Source organism: Bombyx mandarina, chromosome 12 (assembly GCF_030267445.1).
Source record: "Bombyx mandarina strain Sakado chromosome 12, ASM3026744v2".
In the NCBI taxonomy this organism is placed as follows: domain Eukaryota; kingdom Metazoa; phylum Arthropoda; class Insecta; order Lepidoptera; family Bombycidae; genus Bombyx; species Bombyx mandarina.
In genome coordinates this window covers 198,304-211,882 of record NC_143219.1, presented here as the reverse complement: position 1 = coordinate 211,882, position 13,579 = coordinate 198,304, and the positions used below count along the sequence as shown (strand labels likewise).

Below are 13,579 nucleotides of genomic sequence, written 5' to 3'. Positions count from 1 at the left end.
AGCATTACCAACGCCACATGAGGCTCAAAATCCAAGAATGTATTCTATGTTAATACCAAGTAGCAAATATATAGCAATGACCAGAGACAAAACACGTTACTGCACTTTGGACGACCTAAATGTATGTAAAATATTGCATACTGAACTTTACATCTGTGACATAGTGACCATATATCCGACGAGCATCAACCCTAGCTGTGAAGTGGAACTGATGATAAAAGTGACCAGTGATTTACCAGTGCAGTGCAATAACAAATTCATTTACGGAAGTGTTAATGTTTGGCAAACGATTTCTAATAACCGATGGATCTTCGTGCAATCCAATTTAACTAAAGTAAGCGTTGATTGTCCCAAATCTGAATTGTATGAATTTAACATCATAGGAACTGGTATATTAAACATCCCTCACGGATGTATCGGTTATACTAAGGACATTAAGTTTATATCTAAATATGTTAATAACATAACAACTACAGAATATACTTTAGATTTTAACATAAATAATAAGTCATGTTGTAATACTAATAAGATTAAGAACTTTATAGATAGTGTATCCCCTACTCCTGTGGTTTTAAAGAACATTGATTTAGATGACCTATCCTTAAAAAATAATGAGATGATCCTCGATTCCATATTAAATGGCGCCGATGACGTAATTCATACGCCACACATAGTTAAGTACGGAATACATTACTCTACAGTGACTATCCTTTTACTTATATGTTTATTTAGTTATTTAGCTTTTAAGTTGTATGTAAAATGTAAACCTGGCAGCACACCTAAAGATATAGATCTTTTCAAACGCATGAGATTTAAAAGTAAGCCCGCTACTATAGAAGAAGTTGAATATGCTGATATCCCTGAGGTAGCCCCAGCTTCTGTCAGACGTCACTTATAAAATAAACTTCGGACTCTTTCCCGAAGTTTATTAAATATGGGGGGAGGTGTTATATATCCCTACCGAACCCTAAACTGCTGACACCCTCGAACCGCTGACTAGACGGTCCGAGGTAGAGACTCGATAGGAGACCGGAGAACGGTCAGTAGTCAGTGAACTGTGTTAGAGTACGGGTGCGGCTGCCGGGATTACTCTGAGTGTCATTATCCATATTATTCAATATCCAATAAATAGTTGTGTCCTAAGAATTTTCCTTTTTTTAAAACGACCTCAGAGAGAATTCCCATAACATTACGTTTGGGATTTCTTTGAATTCGCGCCTTCACAGCTTTTATCACTGCTGGAGTCCTAACAGACCGAGGGCGACCACTTCTTGACCTGTCATCTACACTAGAGTCTTCATTGTATCGTTTGATGGTACTGTTATGGGAATTCTCTCTGAGGTCGTTTTAAAAAAAGGAAAATTCTTAGGACACAACTATTTATTGGATATTGAATAATATGGATAATGACACTCAGAGTAATCCCGGCAGCCGCACCCGTACTCTAACACAGTTCACTGACTACTGACCGTTCTCCGGTCTCCTATCGAGTCTCTACCTCGGACCGTCTAGTCAGCGGTTCGAGGGTGTCAGCAGTTTAGGGTTCGGTAGGGATATATAACACCTCCCCCCATATTTAATAAACTTCGGGAAAGAGTCCGAAGTTTATTTTATAAGTGACGTCTGACAGAAGCTGGGGCTACCTCAGGGATATCAGCATATTCAACTTCTTCTATAGTAGCGGGCTTACTTTTAAATCTCATGCGTTTGAAAAGATCTATATCTTTAGGTGTGCTGCCAGGTTTACATTTTACATACAACTTAAAAGCTAAATAACTAAATAAACATATAAGTAAAAGGATAGTCACTGTAGAGTAATGTATTCCGTACTTAACTATGTGTGGCGTATGAATTACGTCATCGGCGCCATTTAATATGGAATCGAGGATCATCTCATTATTTTTTAAGGATAGGTCATCTAAATCAATGTTCTTTAAAACCACAGGAGTAGGGGATACACTATCTATAAAGTTCTTAATCTTATTAGTATTACAACATGACTTATTATTTATGTTAAAATCTAAAGTATATTCTGTAGTTGTTATGTTATTAACATATTTAGATATAAACTTAATGTCCTTAGTATAACCGATACATCCGTGAGGGATGTTTAATATACCAGTTCCTATGATGTTAAATTCATACAATTCAGATTTGGGACAATCAACGCTTACTTTAGTTAAATTGGATTGCACGAAGATCCATCGGTTATTAGAAATCGTTTGCCAAACATTAACACTTCCGTAAATGAATTTGTTATTGCACTGCACTGGTAAATCACTGGTCACTTTTATCATCAGTTCCACTTCACAGCTAGGGTTGATGCTCGTCGGATATATGGTCACTATGTCACAGATGTAAAGTTCAGTATGCAATATTTTACATACATTTAGGTCGTCCAAAGTGCAGTAACGTGTTTTGTCTCTGGTCATTGCTATATATTTGCTACTTGGTATTAACATAGAATACATTCTTGGATTTTGAGCCTCATGTGGCGTTGGTAATGCTAAAGCATGATATAAATTATACATAATAGGACATACTAGGGGAATTCTTAAGACAAAAATTATTCTATTCTTACTAAAATAAGTAACTACATTAGAAAAATTCATAATAACGTGCATCGAGCTTATCTCTAAAGGTACGGGGAATTGTTTATCATCATCCAAGAGTCGAACATTGTTGGCGAGTTCATGGAACAATTGTCGTGGTGTTATTATTGAAGGATGAAGTATATTTTGACTGCTGAATAAGATAGCATTTATCATGTCTTCGAGTTTATTTATTTATTTATTTATTTATTTAAGGATTACCGACAGGGTTTACAGTAAGACATAAAATAACATTGATATGTATAGAGCAATTGATAACTGCAACTCTAATTATAGGCAATCACAGCATGCATTACATGAATATATTAATAGAGATTTAACAATACTATTAATAATAATAAAAAATTAAAAACAAAAGAAAGACAACAAGGGCAGTAATGCCCGAGTACTCAGACCGAGGCTGAGGCTGAGGTTCAACAACAACTTTTTATAATTTTGTTCTTAAATATTGGAAGGGAATCGCCAAATATGTCAAGGTTTTCAACTTTTCTAACTAGATTATTATAAAGGTTAGTTAGACGAGGAGTAGGTGAGTGCTTGCCTAGATTGGTTCTGCTAAAGCGGGTGCTGAAAAGAGCAACGGGGCGACGAGGTAACCTAGATGGCACCTTCAAAGAGAATTTATTGAGGATGAATTGGGAGTCGACAGTACCGCTCATAACTTGATGTAAAAAACATAAGCCTAACATATCGCGGCGATCACTCAATGTTTGCATTTTAAAATATTTAGCCCTATCAACATAAGATTCAACATAATTAGGCGGCCTAAAACGGTAAGACATGTGGCGAAGTAACTTTTTTTGAATTCTCTCAATCCTGTTAATATGGGTTTTGTATGTAGGACACCACACAGTGCTGCAGTAATCAAGTTTGCTTCTAACATAACTGTTGTAAAGCAATAGCGTAGTGGAAACCTTCTTAAACTCCTTACCATTCCTAAGTACAAAACCCAGTGATTTGTTCGCGGCATCTATAATTTTGTCAATGTGCTTAGTGAAATTCAGCTTGGTATCAAGATCCACCCCTAAATCACGAGTCTGAGAAACTTCACTCAAGCATTCCCCTGAAATATGATATTGTGTTGGTATTATATTGCGTTTTAATGTAAATTTTATATGTAGACATTTCGAAATATTCAAATACATTTTATTAATTTGGCACCAATCAACCAATTTATCAATATCTCTCTGTAATAGTTCAGCATCATTCATATCATTTATAACACGCATTATTTTAAGATCGTCAGCAAATAGGTAACAGGTAGAATATTTAAAAAGATTTGTAATTTCGTTGATAAAGATGTTAAAAAATAGTGGACCCAAGATGGAACCCTGAGGTACACCCGAAGAAGCTATGAATGGATTGGAACTGTGCCCGTCAATAACAACCTGTGACGGCCTTTGGTTTAGATACGAAGAACACCATCTAAGCAGAGGAACTTCGATATCAAATTGATGTAGTTTTTCTAGTAAAATGCTGTGGTTAACTTTATCAAAGGCTTTAGAAAAATCAGTATATATTGCGTCAACTTGCCCAGAGTTGTCAATGATGACCGCAACATCATCTACGTATTGAAATAAATTCGTATTTGTGGACCGCTTCGTCATGAAGCCATGCTGAAATGGGGACAGCTGGTTTCTTACATGATTGTAAATATGAGTATAAACTAAACTTTCAAAGACTTTAGCAAATGTACAAAGGATGGAGATGGGCCGATAATTAGTTATTAGATCTTTTTTCCCATTCTTATGTATGGGAACTATTAGGGCTTCCTTCCACTTTTCAGGGAAAATCCCTGATAATAATGAATGATTGAATATTAAAAACAAGGGTGTGGAGAGTTGTTCAGCACATTTAACGATAAATTGTGGTGGGATATTGTCTGGCCCCACTCCCTTGGTTAGATCCAGATTTTCCAACTTCCGTCTGACACTATTAACTTCAATATGAACAGCCCGCATACTACATTTTGTGTTTATCCAGTCAGCATTAATATTGCTGTACACATTGTCATCAGCTTCAAACACAGAAGAGAAATATTTTGCAAATAGATCGCTGATGACATCTACACTGTGACCTTTTACGTCGTTAAGACTCATAGTGGGTGGATAGTTAGAACTAAAATTACGTTTCTTTTTAATGTGCGACCAGAAGTATTTAGGGTTCTTGAATATTAAAATTTCTAAAGAGATTATATAATCGTTATAACATTTACGCATGACCCTTTCACAATCAGCACGCAAGTAATTGAATTCTATTTTGTCTAACGGATTTCTATGTTTTTTGTATTTGGTATGGTATTTGTGTTTTAGCTTTAACATTTTTACTAAGGATGGTGAGAACCAGACAGGGTAATTTTTATATTTAAATGTGGGTGTAAATGGAACATGACTTTTTATAATATTTCTGAGAATCTCATATAGTTTGCTAACCATATAATTTACATTACTGCAATCATTAAATTCATTATTCCAATTAATATCACTAATTCATTGTTAATAATTTCATAATTAGCTTTTCGGAAATTATATTTCGGTTTGATAGTATTCTGACTAGTTTTGTTAATAAATACCGTCGTTGCTATAGATATGTCTAAGGGGGGATGCAATTCATCAATATCTCTTAGTGGGTGAGTACATTCTTTGATTGTAACATTATTGTGAGTATTACTGAGAACAAGATCAAGTATTTTATTTTTACTATTGGGAATGTGATTGTGCTGAACGATATCATTAAGTGCCATAAAGTCTATCAAACTGCCATTCATTGGGCAGGTACCATAATTGTTCGGTGTAGTGTAGGACTCATCATCGTTAAGCTCCCAGTTTATCCCGCTTAGATTAAAATCGCCTAATGTAATCGTGCTACAATTTTGGTCAAAACCTACGCTACATTTGTCTAAATAATTATCGAGAGCTGTGACCGTGACGGGGGTGGCAGGTAGACTGCACACAGATTCAGTAACTGAACATTAGAATTACGACTTTTAATTTTGATCCACACGTCCTCACAGTCACTCTCCCATTCAAACATGCGCCACGCTACAAACTGTTTTTTTACTGCGATAAGAACACCGCCTCCCCTTCTCCTAAAATTATACATAGATGAGCTCTCTCGGTCTCTTCTAAAAACCTCATATCTGTTGTCAAATATCTCCAAATCTAAAATACTACCATTGAGCCACGTTTCAGTAAATATTATAATATCATAATTGTTTAGTAACAGTTGTTGTTGAATCTCCACAGTACTCAGTCTAAGACCTCTAACATTTTGATAATAACAAGATAAACTATTTAATGAGATCATATTCGTAAGCTGATAAGCGCGAACTGCAACTTGACAAGAAATCAATTTGTAATTAAACAAAAATATTATTATTTTAGACAAGGTCGGTTAAATAAAATGAAGTTAAGAATCAATCAAAACGATACTTAAAATTAGGTGAATTTACCACATTCGATGAGTTAAGTATAGAATAAAAAATAAAAATAAAATATTTACAAAATACAATATGCTGAAGTGTAATTAAACACTTCAACAAAATCGAGCACATTAAGTTACTTAAGCTTTTAACAAAGTCGTTGTTTATTCATTCTAATAGTGATAAAGATTCAACTGATTTAATTAACTTGTATTCTGAAGATTCTGTTTTGCGCATATAGACATTACCGCCTTTGACCCACACGAACTTATAATTTAGGTCCTTAGCTTTTTCTCTAGCAGCCGCATGAACATTTTTCATAGCAGGTGTCAGGTGCTCGCAGACGTAGATAGGACGTCGCTCGCCCGCTATTCCCAGGTGACTGGAGTTGAGCTTGTCAGCTTTGGAAGTAACCCTCTTGTTGAACGTGATGGTGGCAGCCAGGAACTCGTCGCGTACTCTAGGGCAGCTAAACTTGACGAAGACGGAGCGGGGGCGTTTGTTCTCCTTGCTTAACTTGGATGTCCTCTTGCAGATATGGATGTCAGCTTCATTCAAATTATAATTTATTGTATTAGCAAGTTGCTTTACTGTTGAGTTCAGGTTTTCAGACTTAAATTCAGGTATACACTGTATTTCTATGTTGCTTGATCGTGAGTACTGGTCGATCCTAGACAACCGGGAGCTCAAGTCCATAATTGTGGATTTTAAATCTTGGTTTTCAGATTCCAGGATGGTGATTGTATTCGTTTTGTCACTGAGATCCTTTTTTACCTCTTCATATTTTACCTGTAAGTTACTCAGAGCATCATCAACACGACTCAGACGATTCAATACTTCAGTGCTTTGTAGGTCGAACTGGCGGAGAATGTTTGCTCTAAATTCATCCAACAAGGTGGACACCTCTTCACGGATCATTGAGCGGAAATCATTTAAGCTCGTATGAGTAATAACAGCATCCTTCTTGCGCAGAGTCACATGATGTTCGTTAACGTCAGATTTAGGTCTCTTGACCACGCACAACGGACAGATCCACGATGATTTAACGTCAGCTGAAAGGTCTTTGAATTGTTTTTTTCCAGGTCCATCAATACATCCGTAGTGGTGTGGAATCTTGCATTCACAACATTTCAGTACCTCAGTGGCAGCAGCTCGACTGGAACAGCAACCGTATTTATGCGTAGGAGACATGTTTTATTTTATTTTTTGGTAAAGTGACCTGTATCGCCGGATAGCAAGCAGTGCACAAAATCAGTCAAACGTCGCTCAGTAGCGACCTCTTTTGATTGGTAGCACTATTCAGCATTCACCCGATAAATGTCAGTAGATGTCGTCTGAGCATAACAATATTTTGGGTTTTGCAACGAATTATTTGATTATTTTGAATATAATTTCTAAAGACGAATATTTTTACTATTACTTTTCTTTTTCGTTTTAAGACGCACTTGAATGCACAACAACACAAATAACACAACACTGAACTGGTTCACGATGACTTCTAATAATTATTTTGACGGGTAATTAGGTTATTAGTTGCAGTTCGCACCCTAAGAGCTCACAAATTTTTTAATTCCGACACATTATGGTGAGATAACACTTGATGATAAAAAGGGACAATAGTCCTGATTATTCATATTGTATTTAATGTAAATAAAGTGGTTATACTATTTTTAAACTAAAAATTAAAACAGAGAAGCACTAGGTTGATGTTTGTTGAATAAACGTCAACGTCAAATTGAAAAGATATGGCGAGAATATTGGTTTCTAAATAATGTATGACTTGGTTAGCGGATGATAGGATATACAATTCGTTAGATGCACTAGAAATATTCTTAACATGTTCTGACAAATTATTAATAGCGGTGTTCAAATTAGCTTCATTAATTTTAATATTATTAATTGTTTTATTGTACGACGAGATGACTGAAGTAGTAACCATAACATTTTCCTTAATTAATGTAGCTACTTTGCTTTGATCATTTTGTATTGCATCAATTGCTTCATCGTATCTAAGGCCATCGGTCTCGTCCAAGTTTCCGAATATGTGTTTAATTACTGTCCCGACTCCTCCGAACCAAGCACTACGTTTTGCTTTATTATCTAACAACTCAGATATGGATGTGAATTGACGGATAATATCGTGATATCGTATTACTAAGGGTTGAGTTATACTATGACATTCCAAATTTTCTATGACTTTAGTCTCGAGACACAGCGCTCGTGCTTTATTGATAGCATTTTCGATATTTTCTAAGTATGGTTTGAAATGTGATATATCTAATGGTATAAGTATATTAAGTTGACCGCTGGATATTTTGATTTGACCCAAACTGTCCAAATATAGTCCGGAGCTTGCATTAATTTGTTGTACAAATTCTTGTTGGATTTGACTCTTAGCTGACATGCTGGAAATGATATTATATAGTGAGAACAAGGATTTCTTATATTACGAATTAAATTTTCTAAAAGTTATTTAAAAGACTATGAGATTAACTAGATAGGTATACGCTTAATCCTAATAGTATATTATTTAAAGATATTATGTTATTTAGCCTAAATCTATTATTTTAGCGAATAATTATAATTATACGTTTTCATTCAAAGTCGCGGGCTTAATTTCATCGTAATGGTGTCGCACGTGACGACGGTTTATCAATAGTGATAAAGTATTGTTACCGTGTATTTTAATCACCCTGTAAGGGCCTTTCCATACAGGTGATAAGGCTTTTCTTGATCTCAGGTGATTTTTGAGATATACGTAATCTCCGGTTTGGTAATATGCTGGGCGACTACGCGAGTCATAGTATGTTTTAGATATGCCCTTGGATTTCTGGATATGTTCTACTGCTTTTTGACGAGAGTATTTTAATCGATTTTGGAGCATCCGGACGTATTCGGGATATGTCGTTCCGGTCGGTTCTTGGAAGACTGAATTTGGTATGAAAGGTTTATTTCCAAACATTAACTCGTACGGTGTAAAATGAGTTGTTGAATGTACGGCCGTATTATATGCTAACATCGCGGTGTAAACATAGCGGGGCCAGTTATCTTGGCCTTCGTTCACATACGACTTGAGATACTCCTTGAGGGTAGAGTGACTCCTCTCAAGTGCACCCTGGGTCTGGGGATGGTAGGGCGATGACCATAACTGTTTGATCTTAAGGAAATTGCAAGTTCTTTGGAATAATTCGGAAGTAAAATTTGTGCCTTGGTCAGTTAGGATAATTTTTGGGATACCGAAAATGGAAATGAAGTGAAGGAGGCATTCGCTGGTTTCTTCGGCGGTTGTACTTCGGATGGGATATGCAGTAGAGAATTTCGTTAGATCATCTTGGACGGTTAGGATGTATTTCAATTTTGCAGGACCTGCTTCTGGCAATGGACCGACGATGTCAAGGGATATGCGTTGACATGGTGCAGTTGACGTACTAGTGATCTGCATCGGGGCTCTGTTAATTTTCCTCAACGCTTTATTTTCTTGACACTGTTTACATTGTTTAACATAGGCTTCAATGTCGCTACGCATACCTTTCCAATAATAACTCTCCTTAATCCGGTTGAACATACGATTTGAGCCGAGGTGTCCGGCAATTGGGATATCATGATTGTCGAATAAGATTTTCTTAATCTCCGTTGGAGACGGGTAGGTTACATTATTATGATATATATTAATTTTGATCTCTGTATTATGGAATAGATAACTTAACATATTATAAATTTTAACAAACGAATGTTTTTCAAATGGATTTTTGAAATCTGTTATTCCTATGTCCTTTGTATTATCATTTATTAATAATTCATTGCGGATGCGTTTAAGGGTCTCGAATATTTCGGGATATGAAGCTTCATCAAAATGGTGAACTTTAATGAAAATTAAGTAAAAAGTTTTATTATTTGAGTCAATTTTACAGAAGGAGTGTAATTCTTTTTCGATGTTAGGTATATTGCTGCCAGTCGGCAAATTACCTATGATTTCTTGAACATAAGGGTTGGATTCGTCGAGATCGATTGAGGTAGGTATTAAGAGTGTTTTCGATTGGCCTTTTAATAGGTTTTGATTATGCTCTTCTATCTGTACATTATAATGTTTATTAGGATCTGACATAGATTTGAGGAAAACGGAGTAGTCGTCAGTCATTATAGCGTTTTCTATTGGCGAGTCTGAGTCTCGAGGTTGTTCTACTGGGGATCGAGAAATTGGGTTTTTTGTATTTACATCAGAAGGTGTAGAAGAGTTAGTGTTTGTGGAGATTTTCCTAGGGATACAAGAAGGTGAACTTACTATTAATGAGCTGTCCGTCGTGGGGTGTTGTCGAACGGATGAGGATGGATTTTCATCGTTAAGTTTGCCAGGGGCTTTGTTTTCTGATGAACTATTCTTTCGAGCATTAATATCATCAAGATCAAGAAATGTAGGAGAGGAACCAGGATGGACGTCGAGATCATTCAGTGTTAACGGACTAAAGGCGTGTTCTTCGGCGGATAAAGGATTTGGGGATAAGTTGGTTATTTCATCTGGATTAAATGAAGGTGGTGGTATTAGTAAGTCCATCAAATTTTCATCTAACCTCATACTTTGTCGATCTTCAATAATTTGATTTGATTCAGGAAGGTTTACAGGCTGGATGGGATTTACCGGAAAACGGGATAATGCATCGGCATTTGTATTAAGCTTTCCCTTTTTATATTTAATATCGTACTCAAATTCTTCTAGGATAAGTCTCCAGCTTACAAGCCTAGAACCAGGATCTTTACATCTAAATAGCCATTCTAAAGGCTTATGGTCTGTTATGACAGTAAAATGATGACCGTAGATGTATGGTCTAAAGGTTTTTGTTCCAAAAATTACTGCGAGACACTCTTTTTCCGTCACGCTATAGTTGCATTCCGCTTTGTTGAGGGTTCTAGATGCAAACGCGATAGGACGGTCTTTTCCGATCTGCCCTTGGGATAGGATGGCGGAAATGGCATAATTTGAAGCGTCGCAGGTAAGCAGGAATGGTTGTGAAAAGTCAGGATACGCTAGGATAGGAGCTGATATGAGTTTGGATTTTAGTGTTTCGAAGGATAACTGTTGTTCATTTTGCCAGTTGAAGGCAGTGTCCTTTTTAAGAAGGGATGTCAGGGGTTTGGCTAACTTAGAGAAATCGGGGATAAAACGTCTATAGTAAGAGACAAGTCCTAGAAAGGATTTTATATCCTTCGGTGACTTCGGTGTGGGGAATTTTGCCACGGCTTGGATCTTATCAGGGTTCGGTTTTACTCCTTCTTCGTTGATAATATGACCTAGATACCCTACTTCTTTCCGGAGAAATTCGCATTTTTCCGGTTGCAACTTTAAGTTATAGTTCCTGATTCTCTCAAATACCTTACTGAGGTTATTGATGTGTGATTTAAGATCATAGCTATATATAACAATATCATCGAGATAAACGAAACACCTATTACCTTGTAGGCCAGAAAGACAATTGTTCATGAGTTTTTGGAATGTTGTAGGTGCATTTTTAAGGCCAAATGGCATTCTGTTAAATTGGAAATGACCTTGCGGCACTGAGAAAGCCGTCTTTGGTGCATCTAAGGGATCAATTAGAATTTGGTGAAAGCCTGAAGTAAGGTCGAGAGTACTGAAGTATCTGCTATTACCTAGTTGATCTAGTATTTCGGATATCTGTGGAATAGGATATGTTTCCCCGACAGTGATGTTATTTAGGTTTCTATAATCGATTACAATTCTCCAAGTTCGTTCCCCTTTTGAGTTTAGTTTTTTAGGCACGATCCATATGGGTGAGCTCCAGGGTGAGGATGATGGTTCAATTATTTTATCGTGAAGCATTTTGGTTATTTGTTTTTCCACTTCTTTCTTGTGGCATTCGGGGAAACGATAGGATTTTGTGTGGACAGGGATATCAGTAGTGGTTTTAATTTGATGTTTTAGGGCGGAAGTATAAGTTAATGCTTCTTCAGGTAAATGAAATATATCGGAATACTTACTGCAGAGTTCTGTTAAATTTGTTAGTTCTTCGACATTGAGGTGTTCAGTTCGTAATGAATTTATAACCTTTTGGGTGCGGTTATATGTATGTTCTACAGGCCCTTGGGTTAATATTGTGGCACAAGTGTGTAGTGGTTCGACTGTTAATTTTAGATTGGCATTAACATTTATTGGGTGGTCGGATGTATTCGCAACTGTGATGTTAATTTTGTTATTTTCTTTTACTTTTACAATACAATTAGCTATTAATAAGGATTCGGATAAGTGTTGATCTGTTACAACCCCTTCTTTTATTTCGGGATTTTTGACTGTGCATTCGATTACGGTTTCAGTTCGGGGTGGTATGATATAAATTGGATCGAAGAAATGAAGATTCACACTGAATTTTTTAAAGTGAAGGGTATCGTTGTTGTAATCAATACTACATCCGAAAGTAGTAAGAAAGTCGGACCCTATTATCCCATCATAAGGCAAGTTGATATCCTTAATAACGTGAAATTTATAGCTAATGTGTTTCTTTACATCGAATTGTAGATTTAATTTAAAATGACCAAGTGTTGGTGTGGTATCATTTCCGGGGTCTATACCCTTAAGTTGGACAATTTCCTTCGTGAGTGACGAATATTTAAGTATACATGTTTCCTTTAATAGGCATATGGCTGAACCGGAATCAATTAAAAGGGTTATAGGGATATCCGAGATTTGTGTATGAACTAGGATGTGTGGTAGTAATTTTTTTGTGGTATCGATATTAATTTCATATATGGATGTTGGATTCTTATTTTTTTTATTTATTTGAATAGGATTTTCGGTTTTGGATATTTGAGCGTTTCCGATTTGGGGCTGGTTACCCTGTTGTGTAACGACTTTATTTTTTTGAAATTCGTGCGTTTCCGTTTTGGGGCTGGTTACCCTGTTGTGTAACGACTCTATTTTGGATATTTGTGCGTTTCCGATTTGGGGCTGGTTACCCTGTTGTGTAACGACATTATTTTTTGATATTTGTGCGTTTCCGATTTGGGGCTGGTTACCCTGTTGTGTAACGACTTTATTTTGGATATTTGTGCGTTTCCGATTTGGGGCTGGTTACCCTGTTGTATAACGACTTTATTTTTTTGATATTTGTGCGTTTCCGATTTGGGGCTGGTTACCCTGTTGTGTAACGACTTTATTTTGGATATTTGTGCGTTTCCGGTTTGGGGCTGGTTACCCTGTTGTGTAACGACTTTAATGGTGTCTGGCCTTAGCCGTCTCGTGCGACACCTTAACGGGACGTCTATTCGTTTAAAGCTTCGGGATATTTTACATTTTCATCTACTATTTCTTCTACGTAGTTTACGTTTCTAAAGTTATAATTAGGATTCGATCTTGAAGGTCTATTTTGTGGTTGCACATTATAGCGGTTATTGTAGAATTCTCGCTTCTTGCAATCTTGTATATCGTGTCCTATCGTTTTGCAATACCTACAGAATGCATTTTGAATTTGACCTCGTGGATAAGGAGTAGGCATGCGTTGTTGGATAGCAGGAAAACGCGGTGAAGGATATCTGGGTT

General features: G+C 36.4%; 1 protein-coding gene across 1 annotated transcript; it reads right to left on the bottom strand.

Annotated features, from left to right (window-relative positions):
• Positions 1-5,555: 5,555 nt before the first annotated feature.
• Positions 5,556-7,763, bottom strand: LOC149501705 (uncharacterized). Its single transcript, XM_089731711.1, has one exon. The coding sequence runs from the start codon at positions 7,222-7,224 to the stop codon at positions 6,202-6,204; it is 1,023 nt and encodes a 340-aa protein (XP_089587837.1). The 5' UTR covers positions 7,225-7,763; the 3' UTR covers positions 5,556-6,201.
• Between the last annotated feature and the right edge of the window lie 5,816 nt (positions 7,764-13,579).

Coding starts and splice junctions, on each gene's coding strand:
- LOC149501705 (XM_089731711.1), bottom strand. CDS start 7,224: ATGTCTCCTACGCATAAATACGGTTGCTGTTCCAGTCGAGCTGCTGCC.